The sequence below is a fragment of the Gobio gobio genome (assembly GCF_949357685.1).
Source record: "Gobio gobio genome assembly, chromosome: 10".
Taxonomy (NCBI): domain Eukaryota; kingdom Metazoa; phylum Chordata; class Actinopteri; order Cypriniformes; family Gobionidae; genus Gobio; species Gobio gobio.
This window is the reverse complement of record NC_137116.1, coordinates 14,963,591-14,983,203: the sequence shown is the minus strand read 5'-3', so window position 1 is coordinate 14,983,203 and position 19,613 is coordinate 14,963,591. Positions and strand designations below refer to the sequence as shown.

Genomic DNA, 19,613 nt, shown 5'->3' with positions numbered 1-19,613 from the left:
AATTAATGGGATAGTTGATTAAATCGGGAGAGCACACCACAAATGTACGGTAAATGTTGTCCTTTTTATAGTTACATTGGAATAAAAAAGGGGGAGGGGGACTGAAAAGAGCTCTTTCCAGAGATATTCTTTACCGCCAAGCGTTATGTTATTCTTCTGACTTCTGCAAATAAATGATGAAGAAAATGTTACAGCTCATTCATTGAATTCAAACTGTCTGATAAGGATAAATTATAGCGCAACAGTATGATTTGAAATTATTAGTTTCAATATTTTCAAGTGTAACTGGAAATGCCTCTGATAATCTAAAAGGTGGACACTTGCAATTTCATCATCGAAGTGATTCTGGCTTCACGTGCTATCGAAATTATCGCAAGTACTAACTAGTTTCCTAGATAAAAAATTAGACACGTAATCACGACTTCATAAGTGGGAAGTAGTAGCACAGGAAGGCAGCATTAAATGCTAATTTATATGAAACGCATTTCTGAGATGCATTGGGGAATCTTGCGATATGAATGTAAAAATGTGAGTAATCCATGTTCTTCACGTGTATGCCGTACATCGGCCACGTGGCAATCAAATTGTGTCGTAGGTTTAAACGTTCAAACATTAGGTTTAAACTAAAAAATGGTGAATGAATACAATGAAATTAGGTGTTTATTAACTGAACAAATTTCCCGGTGTATTAAAAAGTGCACTTTTATTGTCAAAATTATTAACGTTACGTTAAATTCGCACATTATAGCCTATAAAATGCTTTACCACGGCATAATAGTTTAACGTAAATATCATACACTGTTACTTTATTGGATTTTAAAGAAATACTAAACCATATTACTTTATTACATGATTAAATATTTTAGTTTGTTAATTGGACGTGTTTGGTGCGCCAGGGCCTGGTAACGTTAATTACTTCAAACGTTTTATTTGCCGGAAAAAAAGTCAACTTGAATGATTCAAAATACATAAATATATATATATATAATCTTAAATACTTGATGGAAGTGCTCTGTCATCGTGTAACGTTATTTAACTTAGTGCAACTGATGTAGTTAACGACTTAATTGCTGACAAGACAAACGAAACTTGGTTTAAGACACTTAAACGGTATTTCCATTGTTTATATGATAAAAAACAATTAAAAAACTGTCTGGAACAATGAAGTGTCTAATTATATATGTATAAAGTCAATTAAATCTTAGAAATCGTCGACCAACTCTTACCCTTCCTTCGAGCTGCGTCAAATGACACAACTCCAGCCTGCTCGTTAACCTGATTTCATCTGTATCCCTCCGCTGGCCAATAGATTCATCATCTTTATTAGTTCCTATTTTCCAGAATTATTCGTGTTTTATAGTATTATCAAGTCTTAACTGCTTATTATTGATAGAAAACCTGGTTGAAAATGAAATGGGAAAGGTTGTTGAGGAAAACTATTTTATTTGGAGGGATACAAAACTACCTGTGGGGGTCACCTGGTCCTGTTATTATGATAGGCTCACAGAAACCACGTCGTTCACCACCAGATGGCGTTCAAAATACACACAACAAGTGATTGGTCCAGTCAACTCAACACAGAGTGAAAGGCAGTTATATATATATATATATATATATTATGATTATTATTTATTTATTTTTTACTGTAAATTAAGGAAGGCTTAACAGATGCCACTGTATGTTCTTTTAGTTTTTATGCTTTCTGTCTCTCATCAAGCCCATGTGAAAGTTAGATATGGCTTCTTTCGTGCTCCTACCACGGCAGGATACGTCACGTTACGCACGGTTCTTACCCATAATCATCACATCACAGCGCTTTTACAACTCATTTCTCCCGCCACATGATGACTACAGTAAGTATCTCAACCCAAGGGGTGTTTGTTTGTTAAAAAGCACGCAAAACCTTTGCTGATATTTCTTTAGTTGTAGCTGGATTTAATAATTTCTGGAGATTAGGTTGAATTTGTTAGTGTTGCGTTATCATTTACACGGCTACCCGCCCAAATGACAGCTGTCCCCGGCTCAGTTGGATTGTGGCACTGCCAGCTATAAAAATCAGTTTAAACTCTCGTATTTGTCCATGTGTTGTGAAGACAACAATTAACAACGTGTTGTTGCAGTGGGTAAAGTTTTATTCAAAGTGCAAAGTAAATGTTGAGAATTACCGCCATTAGGGATGGACTGGAATAAAAAAGTGGACCTGGATTCTTTCCAGAGGATTTGACTGCTCAGTGCGACTCAATGTCAATGACCGTTCATACCTGATATAATTAATGCATAATTAATCCTGTAACACTATGGTGCCATACTTTTGCCATTTTAGAAGACACTGAAATCATCATGAGATAATAGGGTAATTGTTACGTTAGTTATTTGTGACATTTACAAGAGATGGCAGTGGATATTATGAGAAGCATTTTATGCAACAGGACAGAAGAAGATCACTGTTTCCATTATTTGTTGGCCTAAATAAAAATAGACTTGTGTAGGTACTTGCTTGGGTCAAGTGAATGTGGTACAAATCTGATATTTGTACAGTAAGGATTGATTTGTATTGTAAGTAGTGGTTGTGAGGTTGTGATTGATAAATATTTAATTAATAATTACAATTACTCTGTCCTAACAATTAAGAAATTCTAATTTACTACAAAGGCTATTCTAATAATCTTTTTGCTTTTTCCTGTTTTACAGCTTTATTGCAACACTTTGACACCAACACACACATATACACACACAAATAAAAACAACGGCACTTTTAAGAGCCAGTCTCTCTTTCTCACTTGTCTCTTTCAATCACTCTCTTTCTCTTATTGTCTCTTTCTTCATTTTGTGTATTGTTTTTATATTGTGTCTGTATTGTATATATTTGTATGTGATGTCCCTCAATTCTGACGTGAGAGTCTTTGATGATCCCAATGATGCCAGGATCCACATGGCAGCATTAATTAGTGATGCTTATCTCCATGATGCTAGGGTAAGGCTTGTCATGATAAGCAAATACCTAAGTCTGAAAATACTAATTGCTATTCCTGTTTCTGGATGTGATGTAAAGGGTTAGTAAGACCCTTTTATGCAACTACTGAATAATGTTCAATTATAAGTGCTGCTGATATAAGTGCTCTGCAAATATATAGGCTGCCATGGCCATGGAAAGACCTGCCTTTCCTAAAAAAAAAACGAGGAAAAGCAGGAAGAGATCCCTCACTAATCCACTGGTCACAGCCAGGCGTGAGAAACGTCGGGAAACACACTGCCCTGGATCAGGTTTGTTCTTTACTAAAACATGATTACTGTATCTAAGAATAAAAATAATGAATTAAATAGTGTTTTGGTGGTTACACATATTATAAAATGATACCACTTTGACAAAATGGTGTTGCAATGTTTGTGAAAAATCTTCTCACTAATATATAAGATAGTTTAAGAGCATGCGACTGATAATCCTTACTTGTGTTGTGTTTTAATAATTTTTGCTTAGTTTCCCTCCCTCCAGTCCTTATGGAATATTTTCATTTTGAAATGAATTGGTTTCATGTTATTGATCAAAGGGTTAAGCAAAATGACTGTCTCTGCAGCTGCTTCTCAATCCAGAAGAAGGTATCCTGTGCATGAGGAAGGCCTTCAGATAGAAGATCAAGAGTTGGCAAGTCTTGGTGAGAAACTACAGTTTTTCCAATTTCCACCATTTATTTAATCATAATCAAGAATTATGTTTTGTCAGTTCCACTACAGACTCACAGTATAACTGATATATACTTGTGATATATACTTCTGATCATAATCATGAGTATAGACATTTTAAGGACAAGTGAATGTATATTTTTGTTTTTTAGAAACAAGACTCCAAGAGTTAAGGGACACCATAACTGCAGTCCAGGTTCCGGAGGGAACAGACAGAATGGTTTCTGCTTGGGAACGAAGGCAGCTTCTCACAGATGTGAGAATGAAAACTGCTAGGCCTATGCTTTTTGATGCAAAGCTCTCAGCTGAGAGAGTATTCATCCAAAAGTGTCACAGATGCTGTGCTGTAGAAGCGGTGATTAGGTGCCTGGACTGTGTACCACTGGACATGGAGTTCCTCTGGGCTACCTGTGACATGAAGGCCCACAAGAGAAATGTCTTCCATGACAGAGAGGCTGTGGTCCATGGGTTTCTTGAGCCCGTTCCGCCTACAACTGCTGTGGTGGTCAATGAAAAGGGCCAGCCTCAGTTTTGTGAACAAAGTATGTTACAATTAGCATTATTTCAAATTGTCTCATACTTATAGTGTAATTCCCCAAATGTTTATGTAGATAGTGTACATGTTTATATTTAACAGTGTTTCTAAATGGCTTAGACATTTTTTCTTAAATGCTGATCTCATTTTAAGCTTATTCTCAAATCTCTGAAGTGCAAGTGTGCAATTTAATAGCTGAATAACAAAAGTATGATTGGTTTTGACAGTTCTGACCAGCATATCTTTGACCAGCTAAGTCAAAAATAATATTTTTCAAAATGTGCTTAAGCATTTACATTTTGTTTCAACATAGTGACAATTACATTTGGAATAGTGGTGTGGCCAGTTTGGATTAATTGTTGGATTTTAAAGCACTATTTTGAAAATGAGGTTAGCGTTTTGGGAAATGCATCTAAGGGACTGAGGAGAAGCTGTAAATACACCCTTCATAACTTCTTTCTGTTTTGCAGTATGTCAACTGCCTGTTCCTGCACCAAGGTCAATTTGTGAATGCACTCATGACCTCACAATCACTCCAGGGAAGCATATTTCTGTGGCCACCATCAATGGTATGTTCTGAAAGCCCTCTTTTTTGTTTATTGTACTAGAACTTTACCACTGTGTACAACACCAAGCTTTTTATCACCATGTCATTTTCAGGCAATGCCCAAATGCCATGTCAAATAGCTAATATATCATATATTTGTATCTCTGTATAGAAGGCAATCTGTTGCAATTTGATTACTGAAATTGTTTTAGTCTTGACTACAGAACAGTATATTCACTTGTTCACAGGACGATACGATGTCTGCCTGCCTCGGAAATCCTGTCCATCATGCTCTGCAGAATGGACTCCCGAGGAGAAGGACCTGCTGGTTTATCGGTACTGGCCAGCTAGCACCAGCTGCCAGACCCTATACAAGTTTGATGTCTTCACCTCGTTTGAACATATGAAGGTGACTGCACCAGCCATGTCCAGGCAGGCCTTCCTGAAAATGTTGGAGCACAGATCTGTTCAAGCTGGAAGGGTAAATCTGCCTGAATATCACTGAAACATATAACAAACAAAATTATATTACTGTATACCTAATATTTAATTGTGGGCATTGCTTCAAAAAATCCTAACCAATCATTTCTTAATATGCAGACAGGTAGTATCTGTGCCGATACATTTCAGCGAAGCTTTTTTGAGTTTACCTTCTGTCAATACAAAGAAGAGGATATGTGCCAGGTCCATCATTTTGAGTGTCCAGCATGTTCTCCAGACATGTTGGCTGTCTGCTCTGATGGAAACCGAAAACATTACCGCTTCAGCAAGTCAAAAGGGTAGGTATAGGTATTTTTCAGAAATTTATTTTGTATTTGTCTAACACAAATAGTAGCCCTTCGGGTTGTCTTTGAGTGAACATAACTTACATTTTAACAAATAGTAAATGTAGTACTTTTTATTACTGACGCATGTTATCTTATCATGGACAGGACTGAGGAGCCGCCCATATATGAGGGCTTGTTCCTGGCCAAGGACGAGGAAGTTGCTACCTTTGTTGACCTTGTCAGAGGCAACATGAGAAGTGTATGAACATTTTATTTGTATTGTTTAATAATAGTTGTTTATACAGATATTGTAGTGTTTTGTGAAGTTTTGTGTTAATCTTAATACATTATATCTTAAAATGTGTTATAAACGGACTTTATAGGCAAAGGACAGTGCTGTCTGCTGTACTGCCAAGTTCACCGCTGGCAGAGAGATGTCCAAAAAGTCTGGTGCTCAGATAGACGAGGAGGGCATTCAAGTTGCAGTTTGCAGGTATGTATGTGTGTATTTGTGTGTGTGTGTGTGTGTGGGCATGTGTTTGTGAAATATCAGGACACAAATGTGTGTAATGACATGGGTATGACACAGGTATTACAAAAAGAGGGTGAAATATGAGGACGTTCCCCATGTCCTCACTTTTCAAAATGCTTATAAATCATACGGAACAAGTTTTTTTTCACAGAAAGTGAACTGTGCAGTTTCCTGTGATGGGTAGGTTTAGGGGCAGTGTGTGTGTGTGTGTGTGTGTGTGATGGGTAGGTTTAGGGGTAGGGACAGTGTAGGGAAAATATGGTTTGTACGGTATAAAAACCATTACGCCTATGGAATGTCCCCACATTTCACAATGTGTGTGTGTGTGTGTGTGTGTGTGTGAGATTCTGGAGTCTGATATTTGAGTTTTAATGGCAATCCAATTCTTTTACATGTTTGCTTGCTTGCAGAGTGGTATTTATCTATCCTTTGTAGTAGCCAAGTATTATATTTATCATATATTTTGTTATAGGCCTCACTTGACAGAGATGTGTGCTTAAGCCAGGCCTTACTGGGTCAATTGATTCTTAACCACTAGATTTTCTTCTGATTTATCAGACATGGGTTTCTCTTACGAGGACTGAACCATTACCGTGGTGAAATATTTGCTTACCCGATGTTTCTTCAAAGAGAGATGTCAAAGAAGGCAAATGTTACCTTCTTCTGCATGGATGTTACATGCAGGTAATCCTCATTGTCATATTGCAAATCCAACTCCATGATTAAAATGTCTTGTTTCTCAGCTTTAAAGTGATGCTAGTTATTTTAGATTTCAATTAAAAATGGATCTTTGTTACACTCACGTGATGCTGCTCCTGCTTTTTAGGTACTGGCCCTACCTTAACAAAGTAGCAGAGGGTTTACCAGAGCTTCTGCCATTGACAGAAATGAGGCCATTCCTGAGCGTCATCATGCCAAAGCCCATACAGCAAAATGCGAGGTACATGCAATAACTTTAAGTCTGGTATTGCTGTAGCTATAGGGAAATAATGGGTCGGATAATAGAACGTGCTGTGTGTTATCCTTCACCAACTGCTTTTCAGCGGCTTGTTCAAATTTGTAGGACAGGGATTTTATTTTCGCCAAATAAAAAGCTTGTGTCATGAGATGTTTTAGAGATAATTTATGCATGAATGTAGATATAACATTCAAGCAATCTTCAATGCAAAGGATTGTTTTTACATTTGTGCATGTTATGCTTGATTAGATGATGTTATTTCAAAACTTCTGAAGTACTGCTACATAGCACTTCTCACTCTGTGTTGCAGGTGAGATGGGGTGGCAGGAGCCAGGATGGAGCAGGAAACACAGTGGGAGAGGAAGTGGAGCAGGTATGGTATTATTTTCAGTATTTTAATTATGGCTACAAAGAGTCTCAATAGAAACCATAACACCAAAAGGTACTTATTTTTCATCTAAGTAACATGCCTGGTGTGAGAGATAAAGTAGTACATCCTTTATGTATGAGTTAATATAAAGTATAGGCAGTTCAGTTGTTTTCAGCCATTCAAAATGCATTCATGCGTAAGGGCTCCCAAATTCCTAGGATAATACAGTACACGTTTTCTGTTAAACCACAAGTTTAAGATCTATGGTGTGTAGGTAATATTTTTATGTAATGGAGACCAAATTTTAATTGTATTATTTTCTTTATAGGTGAACAGCTTTCTCTCCAGGGCAGCACTTGTCACAAAATACACGACAAAGGCTGGTTGGTGTTACACCTACACTACATGCTGTAGGAGCCTAAATTAATAATAATAAATACTTAACAGTGTTTTTACAGGGAATTAAAAAACTAAGTTTCTCTGTTCTGTTCTTACGAAAACTATCATTGTATTACTTCAAGGTAATTACCAGTTCAACTAACCTTTTAGTGATAGGGTTTAGGCATGTCTTTTGGGTTTCTCCTTATTGCATTTTTGATGTGAAATCTTACTTTTTGGCTTGTGGGTGCATTATTGTTTTCAATAGGAAGAGTGAACATGCTAACGCAACAGGCCATGGGTTGGAACAGAAGAAAGAGGGACAACCTTCATCAAGTGTTAGCCCACAGATATGTCAAAGTAAGGGTCAATTATAATTGAGATCCTAAGCACTGCCCCTTTCCCTCAATGCACCAACTACTGCTAGATCTGAAACTATTTGTTGATAAATTGTTTAATCATGTTACAGAAAATAAATATGCAACTATTTTGATAATAATCATGTTTTATTCATTTTAAGTAACTGGGGGGAGGGTAGTGCTTAGGATTGGTCAGTGATCTTCTAAGATTGTAACTCACTGTTGTACAGACATTTTTCTCCTATTTACAAGTCTACTTGGTAGTATACACAGATATTTAATGTGTTATTTAATGTTACACCTGTTCTGATGAATCTCTTGTACCGAAAGCTAAAATAAAATTGGTGTTTTTTGCATTGTGGTGGTGCGTGACACGCCCACTTCCGTCAACCTCCCCGCCCACGAACCGGTTTATATACTTTCTTTATTTGATAAATCTGGTACTATCTTATCCAATGAAAGCTTTATGACTGTTCATGACTTCCCTATTCCTTTTAAAGAATATAATACAGTGATTAAGGCTATTCCCTCTGGTCTAGTGCAACTGGTTAAGAGCCACATATTGTACAAACAGAAAGATACAAAGGAGTTGGCTTTGTTATTGGATGGCATTAGAATTTATGATAAGAAATCTAATAATAAACATATCCAACAAATTTTTCAGAAAAGAGACCAAATTCGCCCTAGAGGCAGATCTCATTGGGCTGCCCTAATCGACAATATAGACTGGAGAAAAGCATGGCTGTTAGCATATAAATATTTTATTCCTAATAAGACCAAAGAAGTCCACTTTAAAATATTACATAAGATATACCCGGTTAATTTAACAATATCCAAATATGTTGATATTCTTAGTACTTGCTCATTTTTTGGTCATGAAGATGAAACATTGATACATTTATTCTATTCTTGTGATTTGGTTAAAAAGTTTTGGGCTAATTTATATTCCCATTTAAATAAAATGCCCAATAATACACAATCTTTTAATTTGAAAGATGACTCCAACAAATCTAAAGAATATATTTAAAAAAAATTATTTAGTTTGCCAAATTTTTCATCCATAAACAGAAATTTATGAGCTCACTTCCTACTCTTTCACAATTTTTTGATCGAGGTAGACTCGCAGCTTAAATCTTTTAGGTTAACTAGCAATAAAAAATGTGATCGATTCCTAAAAAAATATGAACAATTCTTTTGTAATGAATCTGATGTTCAAGTTTAACCAGCTTTCTCATGTATTAACACCCCCCCCCCCCCTTTTTTTTTAATTTAATTTAAAAAAATGTATTTACTTATATTGTCCCTTGTCTTTTATATGTCCTTTTCATATGTAAATGTGTTTTAATATTTTCTTTAAATATTTGACTCTACATACAAATGTCTTTTATGTCGTAACTCTAATATTCTCCTGAAGGTTTTTGTATATTTTTACGGTTCTTGAATAAAAAAATAAAAAATAACATGATCATGTGCCTGCCCAGGACTCTGGTTCAGTTCCCTGTGCTGTGGACTTACTGTGCGATCTGCTCTTGTATTTGCTGGGAATAAAACATTAATTTAACTCGCTATTGGATCTTTTGCACTTATTTCTGATCTGCTCTTGTGACACTTGCAGAATATTCTTATATCACAATGAACTTTTATATATCAAAGGCTCAAGGGAAAGTTGATTTCTCAATTCATCACCTCTTTGACCAACTAATAAGTGACTTATAACTGAACATTATTATAAAGTGTTACCCATATTTTTATGGAATATTGCGGTATTATAAATGATTTACCTATGCACCCATTTTTTTTATTTTTATTGATGTGTCTCGTAATCTTTAATCAAAATAACTTCCTCTCCCTCTTGAAGTGGCATCTCTTTTCTTCTCCGATGACGGCCCAGAAGCCTTTTCACTCGGATATATGTCACAATAGGGAAGAAAAGATTCCAACACTTTTTTTTTTAACTGCATTTAATCATATCAGGTGGCAAGTCACTGCTGCTATGATGTTTCTTCAGGAAGGGGAGGTGGATCAATCACTGTCAGACTCATATTCTGATATCTGGAGAGAGTCTCGATCGACCACATACTGTGAGACATCAGGTAACCCGGATATTACACAGCAGCTCACAGAATTGCAGGAAAAGCTCATGTCACGTGCCTCTTTCCTGTGCGGAAAAAAGATATAGAGAAAGTCACATAAAGACTCTTTTCACCATCAAATCAGTTCTAGCGAGTAATGAAGTCCCATCCATTCTTTCTCCTTTAACATCCTGTTCGACTCAGAAATACTTCACATGACAGAAGATGGGTTGCACGTGGCATTTCATGATGCCTTTAAACACTTCCTTCTTGATATTTGTATGTGAGGTTATTTATTGTGGCTACGCAATGCAGCTGCATTAATATAGAATATGCATCACATAAATGTGTTGATCAGGATTTTACATTAAACAAGTTGTGTTTTTATTACCAAACAATGATTAACAAATACTCTAACAGATGTATTGATCATAGTTAGTTAATATTAGTAATTGCATAAACTAATTATGTTAACTAATGGGACCTTACAGTAAATTGTTAAAAAATATATTTTTTGCACAATTAGGTCACAATTAATTTGTAGGCATTACATCATGCATTGTGACATGATCAGTGATCTGTATTGTTTGTGAATGTTACCATTGATTTGTCCTCTGGTCGTAATACTCCACATTAGAGCAGGTGCCGAATTCATTAGATCCACCAACAACAAACAGCTGATCATCCATAACCTGAAGTTTGGAGAATCAAATAACCGTTACTAGTGAAACATGTTCAGCATACGACCAATGAGAGTCTTTAAAAACGGTTGTTTCAGCTGAATCCTCATTAGATGTCAATATCTCACCTCAATGCCAAAGTTTTTGCGTGGATTGATCATAGATTCGATATCATGCCAGCTGTCAGTGAGAGGGTTGTAGGCTTCTGCACTTTGCAAAATATCATCACCATCATAACCACCAACCTTGAAACATAAATGTGCATTTATCTGTCAATATATGGCTCAGCAACCACACAAGGTTTTGCACTCATGCATGCACTTTTGAGTGGGCATATTTTTGTACAGTTGATAATGTCACATTTAAACACCTTATTTTGTATTGTCATATCGCTGTACATGTGTGTATAATACTCACAGCATAAACTAGATTCCCATAAGTGATCACACCGACACCACTGCGACGGCTGCTCATGGGAGCGATGAGAGTCCACTGGTTTGTTTCTGGGTTAAAGCTCTCAGCTGTGAAGAGACACTCCGCCCCACTAAAACCACCACAGATATAAACCTGCCAAATACACACAAATACAATAGAATTAACACACTGATAGTGTCCGACATGCTCTTAAACCATGAAATGACTTTTGCAAGTGTTTGACTTGGGTGAATGTTCTTACCCTGCCCTGCAGTGAGGTGGCGCCGGCGGCATTCCTCCGTTCGTTCATGGGTGCCAACATTGTCCACTGGTTGGTGTTTGGATCGTAGCGTTCTGCTGTTCTTTGCCATACATGTCCTTTATAACCACCCATTGCATAAATGAGTCCGTCCAGAACAGCGACACTAACATAACCGCGCTGTTCGTACATGGGAGCCACCTAGTGTGTAATGCACAGACAACACAAAACAAAGAGAGTTGCTTATATGAACAGCATTACTGTAATACTGTAGGGGTTTTTACCATGATATTACCACACTTCACTGGACATTACCAAATACTGCAGTATTCCTTGAAGTACCAGTGTCTTTAAATACCACAAAAATAATACAACCAAGTGGTACCATGGTGTATATATATCAAAATAATATAGTTTTACCATACCATCTGATAACTTTTGTTGAGCAATACCATGGCTGTGTTTCAAATACCAGTGAGCTACCTACCCTAACAACATCTTTGTTGTTCAAATGCGCACATGATGTTCAGAAAAGCTGACTAGGTAGGTCCATACACAGTCCAAATTCACAACATTTGTTAGTAGTAAGAGTAAACTAGTTGATACTCTGATAAGCAATGCTCACCTCATGCCAAGTAAGCGAGATGGGATCGAATTTCCTCACACTGTTGGAATAATTCCTGCCATCAAAGCCGCCGATACAGTAGACAAACCCACCGAGGACCACTGTACCAATCCAGGCTCTGGCACGCTCATCCTCTGGAGTCACATCAACCCAAAGGTCTGCTCTCCTATCATAGGCCTCAATGGAGAGATTGGCTGCTCTTATCCCTCCAATGGCCAATAGGATCTCAGAGGGCAGGCGTGGGCGCAATTGCATTCGAACCTGAAGCACAGTGAGGGAAGAGAACCAGGTGTGGCCTTTATTATCAATCTCTGTCTATGGGGAAATACTTGCAAATAAAAACCCAACTTATTTAAGGTGGAAATGAAACATTATATTGAACTAGATCAAAAAGTTTGTAGACAAACTTTAAGTTGGCTATGTGGTTACTAGGGTACTCAGGTGGTTGCTAGGGTGGTTGCTAGGACACTTTGGTGGTAGCTATGGTGTTCTGGGTGGTTGCTACACAGTTGCTAGGGTATTCTGGGCGGTTGCCATGGTGTTCTGGGTGGTTGCTATGAGATGGCTAGAAATAGTCAGATGATAGATAGATAGATAGATAGATAGATAGATAGATAGATAGATAGATAGATAGATAGATAGATAGATAGATAGATAGATAGATAGATAGATAGACAGATAGATAGAACGATAGATAGAACGATAGATAGATAGATAGATAGATAGATAGATAGATAGATAGATAGATAGATAGATAGATAGATAGATAGATAGATAGATAGATAGATAGATAGATAGATAGATAGATAGATAGATAGATAGATAGATAGATAGATAGACAGAATGTCAGTTTGAGTGAGTCTGGGCTTCAGTTGGACAGTTTGAAAATCTGAACATTACGTCAATGAAAGTCTATGGGAGTTTTTCCAAGTTTTAATCAGCTTTTTTAGGAAAACCGTAAGTCGGATCAGTATATTGACAATAAAGCAAAACTCTGATGTTACCTTTGACTGAAGCAAAGCGATGTGTTCTCTCCTGTTTTCAGGTGAGTGATCAATCCAGCGGAGGATGGCCTCAAAAACCACGTTCTCCGTTTTGACATTCAGCTCATCCTGACCGATCATCTCAACTAGACGTTCCAGCGAGAGATCCAGGAACTCCTCAGACTCTTGCTGCACCTCCTCAAAGTGCTGAAGAGTGTAAAGCTTTGCTTTGCGGTGGAGCTTTGAGCAGGAGTAAAAATGCTCTGTGAACAAATAGATGCCAACACAGTTCTGAAGACACAAGTTTTCCTCCAGGAACTTGCAGCAAGCATCTATGAGGTCTGCAACTAAAAACTGATCAGCCGCCACCAAGAGCTCCAACACGTTCTCCTCAGAGATGTGGACAGATCCTGCATATGCGTATTGAATAATTAGAGACATGGTGTCTGAGGAGATTCCTTGAATATCATAGGAATGTTTCTCCACGTTGGTCCATCGGGTGGAGAAGAGTGCCCTGTGGAGCAAATGGTGTAGATTTCAAAAGATGTCACTTCTAAATGAGTCATTATACAAGCAAAGCATGTTCCTGCATTTCCAGAGGTGGGTAGTAACGAATTACATTTACTTCGTTACATTTACTTGAGTACATTTTTTGGGTAACTTGTACTTTTAGAGTAGATTTAAAGATGGGTACTCTTACTCTTACTCAAGTAAATTTCTTGTGAAAAAAACTGTACTTTTACTTAGTTACATTCGGTGGCGTTCCTCCGTTACTGTCAAATGGTAATAATCATATTATATATATTAAAATAAGTTAATATGACCATGGGCGTAGATTACGGGGGGACGTGTCCCCCGCACTTTTAAAGGTCCCGTTTTTCGTGTTTTTTTGAAGCTTTGACTGTGTTTACAGTGTGCAATATAACATGTGTTCATGTTTCGCGTGTAAAAAAACACAGTATTTTTCACACAATTTACTGATCTGTATTCCGCTGTTTTCACTGTCCTCAAAACGGCTTGACAGATTTCCCTGTTCTATGAAGTCCCTCCTTCAGAAACACGTAACGAGTTCTGATTGGGCCAGCGGCTCCCGTGTTGTGATTGGACAGCAGTTTAGCGCACGCAGAGCGCACGTTACCGGAAAGGTCACGCCTCTCACCATAACGGGGATGCATGCGCTCAATGATCTCTAAGTACAGCGTCCCTGGGAAAGCCAAACAAAGGTGACTTGACTCCGGGATGAAAATAACAGCGTCTCGACGACATGGAGACAAACAAACTATACGAACTTAACCGAACTCAACACTTCCTATTCTCCACGCGGGAGCAACAAGACCACGCCCCCTTTTTCGCGTGTTCTTGTGGGCGGAGGTTAGTCGACATACTGCTCTACTGACGTCATTAAAGCAGGAAATACCAGGATGTAGAACAAACCAGCCGTTCGCTGTAGGCTTTGAAAGGGAACTTCTGTTAAATAAAATATCTCGCTTGGCATTGAACTTTGAGCTTTATAATTTTACAGGTATTATAAATGCTCTAACAGCAACATTACACACTAACTAAAGTTTGAAAAATGGGATCACGAAGAACAGGACCTTTCATGGGCGTCGGAAGCAAAAAAAATGTGGGTGGGTCCTCAGAATTTTTTTACTGGAGTAGATGCCAACTACATTAAGTAGCCTACAAATATACCACTTTACTTGGTAAACGTATAGGTGGGAAAGACAAATTTACGTAAATCGCCATACCATTGAAAGCGACAGTAGTGTAGGGGTAAGACGCACGTCATCTAGTTTTGACACAAACCGACCCGCGGTTCGAGTTCCGCATTCGCCGAAATCTATCTTCTCCGTTTTCCCATCACATATCAAATCGGAAAGGCATTTATTTTCAATACAAATTAAAAAAATATTAGAAAAGTGGAAATAAAGCGTCTATTATGTGTTTAATAATAAGTGTGTATCGATTAGGGGTAGGTAAACAGACATGTGCTGAATGTTAGAGACGATAAAAGTGAGTGGGTCCAATATCACTGATCGTAAAAAGTGGGTGGGTCTTGTCCCACATACAATGGTTCCGACGCCCATGAAAGTGTAATTTATTCCTGTGATCAAAGCTGAATTTATCATTATTACTCCAGTCTTCGGTGTCACATGATCCTTCAGAAATCATTATAATATGAGGATTTGCTGCTCAAGAAACATTTATGATTATTATCAATGTTGAATACAGTTGCTGCTTAAAAATGTTGTGGAAACCATGATGCATTTTATTTTTCAGGATTCTTTGATGAATAGAAAGTTAAATGAACAGCATTTATTTGCATTAAATAAAGCACTAAATCTTTATTTATATTATAAATGTCACTTGTGATCAATTTAATGCATGTTTAATGAATAAAAGTATTCATTTCTCTTTTTTAAAATCTTAACACAAAAGTTTGAATAGTATCATGGTTTCCACAAAAATGAAGCAGCACAACTGTTTTCATCATTGATAATAATCATACATGTTTCTTGAGCAGCAACTCAGCATATTAGAATGATTTCTGAAGGATCATGTGACACTGAAGACTAGAGTAATGATGATAAATTCAGCTTTGATCACAGGAATAAATTACTTAATTTCTTTTTACTATATATTCACATAGATAACAGCTGCTTTACACTGGCATAATATTTCACTGTATTACTTTTTTACTGCATTTTTTATTAAATAAATGCAGTCTTGGTGAGCAGAAGTCCTCTTTCAAAAACATTGAACAATTGTAATTTTTTAACTTTTCAGTGATATTTTTTTAAAATTGCATAAAATTAATGGGTAGGCCTACTTAATGCACAAGTGTTTGTAGTGCATAAACCAATCATAAAATTGGCATAAAATATAGGGTAAAATATTATACAAATTAGTGGTTATTGTTCAGCAGTGTATTTGATATCTTACTGAATTAAAAGCAAGAGATCAATTAAATCTGTCAATTAGACAGAGGTCAGAAAAAAACAGGTATTATACCTGACATTTCTGTCCCCCTCACTTCTGAAAAGACGCAAGTCTCGCGAGACGTTGGAGAGGCTGCTTCGCGAGAGGTTGCTACGCATCACCCGCTTATAATTAGCGCGCGTTTCGTCGGAAGATGATGGCCGAAGCAGAGGAAGATGAGTGTGAGCTACGGGAGGCAGATCATCCGTGGGCCGTGGCCTCAAGTTCAGTCTATGTTTTCACTCCAAGATGTCAAAAAGAATAGTTTCAAACAGGGCCGTGCAGAGAGTTCATCAGGGGCAGGGGCTCAAATGTAAAAAAGTATATATAAATATATATAAATATAAATATATATATATACCCTGTTTGGGCGAACCAGCCTCTTACTGCATTTCGTTGCCTTGTACCTATACTTGTGTAATGACAATAAAGTTGAATCTAATCTAATCTAATACACACACACACACATACATACACATATATATATATATATATCCTTATGCTCATCAAGCCTGCATTTATTTAATCAAAAATACAGAAAAAACAGTAGCCTAATATTGTGAAATATTATTACATTGTGTTCTTTTTAACTTTTTATTAATTAAAGAATCTTGAAAAGAGTATCACAGTTTCCATCATTGACATTAAATCCTCATATTAGAATGATTTCTGGATGATCATGTGACACTGAAGACTAGAGTAATGATGCTGGAAATCCAGCTGTGATCACAGGAATAAATTATATTTTAAATTATTTAAAAAAAGAAAACCATTATTTTTATATATTTCGCAATATTGCTGTTTTTTATCAAATAAATGCAGGCTTGATGAACACAAGAGACTTCTTTCATAATGCTGCATAATATTCAAAAATGTTAATAAGTCCTTTGACGTCACCATTTCTCCAGCCTACACTTCGCTTAATAGGCCTGTAGGAGCCGCTGGCACTTGGGTTTTGTTAACTTTGATAGTTTCATGAAATAGTAAACGCTGTATCAATATACATAAGTACAAGTGAATTTAACACTACTTACCATTAATGCGACGTTTGCTGCTGCTGTGGTTTAGTGCAGGGATTTGTTTGTTGTCAGTTAAAATCCATTTTGTCAGTGATGCAATTTATAAAATGAGACAAACCGCAGGAAATCGTTCCACAAACGTTAGTTCGTCTGTCCATGTAATTTTCAACCGATTTATGAATAAGAACAGAAAATTACTGCTTCACTTCACATCGCCCAATGGACTTTGAACTTGCTTTGGCAGATCACGATTGGTTGTTGTATATACATGACAAACGGGCATTGGTGAATTGTGTAATACTTTAAAATATATAGCTAATATATAGATTTGTAATTAAATCAACACATTAGCTCTGATTATGGATGAAAAAAAAAAAACATTGGCTTACTTTTTTCTCGTGAGGCCACACACTCTCTGAAAGGACCATATTTGTCCATATATATCTCGAGAGCCGTTTCCGAACAGAGGAAAATCAGCTGTCAATCAAAACGCACGTAACCCATAGCAACGTGTTATGGCAACGCCTCAACAAACTGTCCGACTTTTGAGCCGTTCGTTACTATTGTATACAACAATAATCACATTTATTTCGTTTTATTGACCACGATATTATCCTTGATATTTGTCTGAGATTTTGAAAAAGGGCAGGGGCTCGAGCACCCAAAGCCCCCCCCCATCTGCACGCACACACACACACACACACACACACACACACACACACACACACACACACACACACACACACACACACACACACACACACACACACACACACACACACACACACACACACACACACATATATAAGGTTCATTAGCTTACATTAGTTAACATGAACTAATAATGAACTGCACTTATAAAGCACTTATTTATCTTTATGTTAATTTAAACATTTACTAATGCATTATTCAAATATTGTTAATATTAGTCAATGCACTGTGAACTAACATGAATAAACCATGAACAGCTGGATTTTTATGAAAAAAAAATCTGGTCATATTTACCTGAAGTACGGGCTGCAGCCACAGAGGACGATCTTGTGAGCTTTAAACTCTTTGCCATTGACGATGATGATGACGTCTGTGTGTTCTCCCTCTAAACGAACTTCATTAAACACTTTAAAAGATGTGGCGATGAACTTGTGCTCCATGTTTTCTAGCTCAAATTTAACTTCAACTCAAACTGATCAAACACTGATTAAAGTAATCTGATGTTTTAGTCAAATCTCCAAAAGCTCAAACGAGTTCTAGAAACTATGACGTCATAGTGGAAGTTCAACATTCTATCTTCAAATCCTCACAGCCTTTCAAATCAAAGTGATCATTGACTCAATTAACATACATTTGAACATTAAATTAAAATCCATTGTCAATAAAATATTGTAACTAAAAAAGCCTTTTATGTTTTAATGTGCATTTAATTAACCCTTAATCGTCCCTCAAGTAGGAGTCAGATGGACCCCAAACTTTTACAGAGCGATTGCATAAGGAAATATAATTTTTTTACATGGAAAACTATATATAATTTTTTTTATTTACTTCTCAACTATACATTTATGCTGTGTTTTTGTGGGTATTTGGTAGTTTTTTTTACCTATTTACTGCACAAATACTTAACTATGTCATAAATTGGCTCATTAAAAATGATTTTTTTAATGAAAAAATCACTTGAATGATGATCTTAAATAAATATAAATAGCTTTTGGACATTGCTCTGTGTGTTAGGGATAGAATACCGCCATCTGTAGGTTTGTGGAAAAACTTTAGGAATTATAGTTAAAGAGAGAAAGAGAGAGAGAGAGAGAGAGAGAGAGAGAGAGAGAGAGAGAGAGAGAGAGAGAGAGAGCAATGACCACATTATCCACTAGAGGTCCAGAGGGAAGTTATGCAGAAGTTAAGCTGCCTTTCATCTTTCTTTTATTTGCCCTTTTCTCTCTTTCTCATGATTGCTGCATTTGTGCTCTAGTATTTGTCCTTCATTTATGTATGGATTTTTTTCAGATTTATGCCAGTTTTGTTGATTTTATTTGCCAGTTTCTATAAAAATGCTCTCTGTTGCAGTCACACACGTGTGTGTGTGTGTGTGTGTGTGTGTGTGTGTGTGTGTGTGTGTGTGCGTGTGTGTGTGTGTGTGTGTGTGTGTGTGTGTGTGTGTGTGTGTGTGTGCGTGTGTGTGTGTGTGTGTGTGTGTGTGTGTGTGTGTGTGTGTGTGTGTGTGTGTGTGTGTGTGTGTGTGTGTGTGTGTGTGTATGAGACAGAAAGTTCGTTCCACTTCGTGTTTATGCTCTAGGACCAGATCTTGATATAAATGTGGACATTTTCAGATTTATACTGGATTTAGTTAATTTTATTTTACAAACAAAGTGAAAAAAAAAGCATTTTTTACATTTTCCCATTCATTGCCAAAATCCAAAAAAATGCTCCAGACACCTGTGTGTGTGTGTGTGTGTGTGTG

The 19,613-nt window shown here is 36.9% G+C and overlaps 2 protein-coding genes across 2 annotated transcripts; one reads left to right on the top strand and one right to left on the bottom strand.

The window, feature by feature from the left end:
* The first annotated feature begins 2,689 nt into the window (after positions 1 to 2,689).
* On the top strand, positions 2,690 to 8,531 carry LOC307132099 (uncharacterized protein). The gene is made up of 13 exons (XM_079826246.1): positions 2,690 to 2,974; positions 3,135 to 3,264; positions 3,576 to 3,653; positions 3,834 to 4,223; positions 4,687 to 4,785; positions 5,012 to 5,244; positions 5,364 to 5,542; positions 5,696 to 5,789; positions 5,914 to 6,023; positions 6,889 to 7,002; positions 7,331 to 7,393; positions 7,719 to 7,773; positions 8,037 to 8,531. Exons 1-11 carry the CDS (start codon positions 2,876 to 2,878, stop codon positions 7,332 to 7,334), a joined length of 1,530 nt encoding a protein of 509 aa, XP_079682372.1. The 5' UTR covers positions 2,690 to 2,875; the 3' UTR covers positions 7,335 to 7,393; positions 7,719 to 7,773; positions 8,037 to 8,531.
* Positions 8,532 to 10,080: 1,549 nt separating this feature from the next.
* On the bottom strand, positions 10,081 to 18,309 carry LOC307132129 (kelch-like protein 10; the record flags this gene model as incomplete). Its single annotated transcript, XM_079826295.1, has 8 exons — positions 10,081 to 10,285; positions 10,800 to 10,891; positions 11,008 to 11,124; positions 11,297 to 11,446; positions 11,556 to 11,753; positions 12,178 to 12,438; positions 13,182 to 13,674; positions 18,164 to 18,309. The coding sequence occupies 8 exons, from the start codon at positions 18,307 to 18,309 to the stop codon at positions 10,150 to 10,152; spliced, it is 1,593 nt and encodes a 530-aa protein (XP_079682421.1). The 3' UTR covers positions 10,081 to 10,149.
* Between the last annotated feature and the right edge of the window lie 1,304 nt (positions 18,310 to 19,613).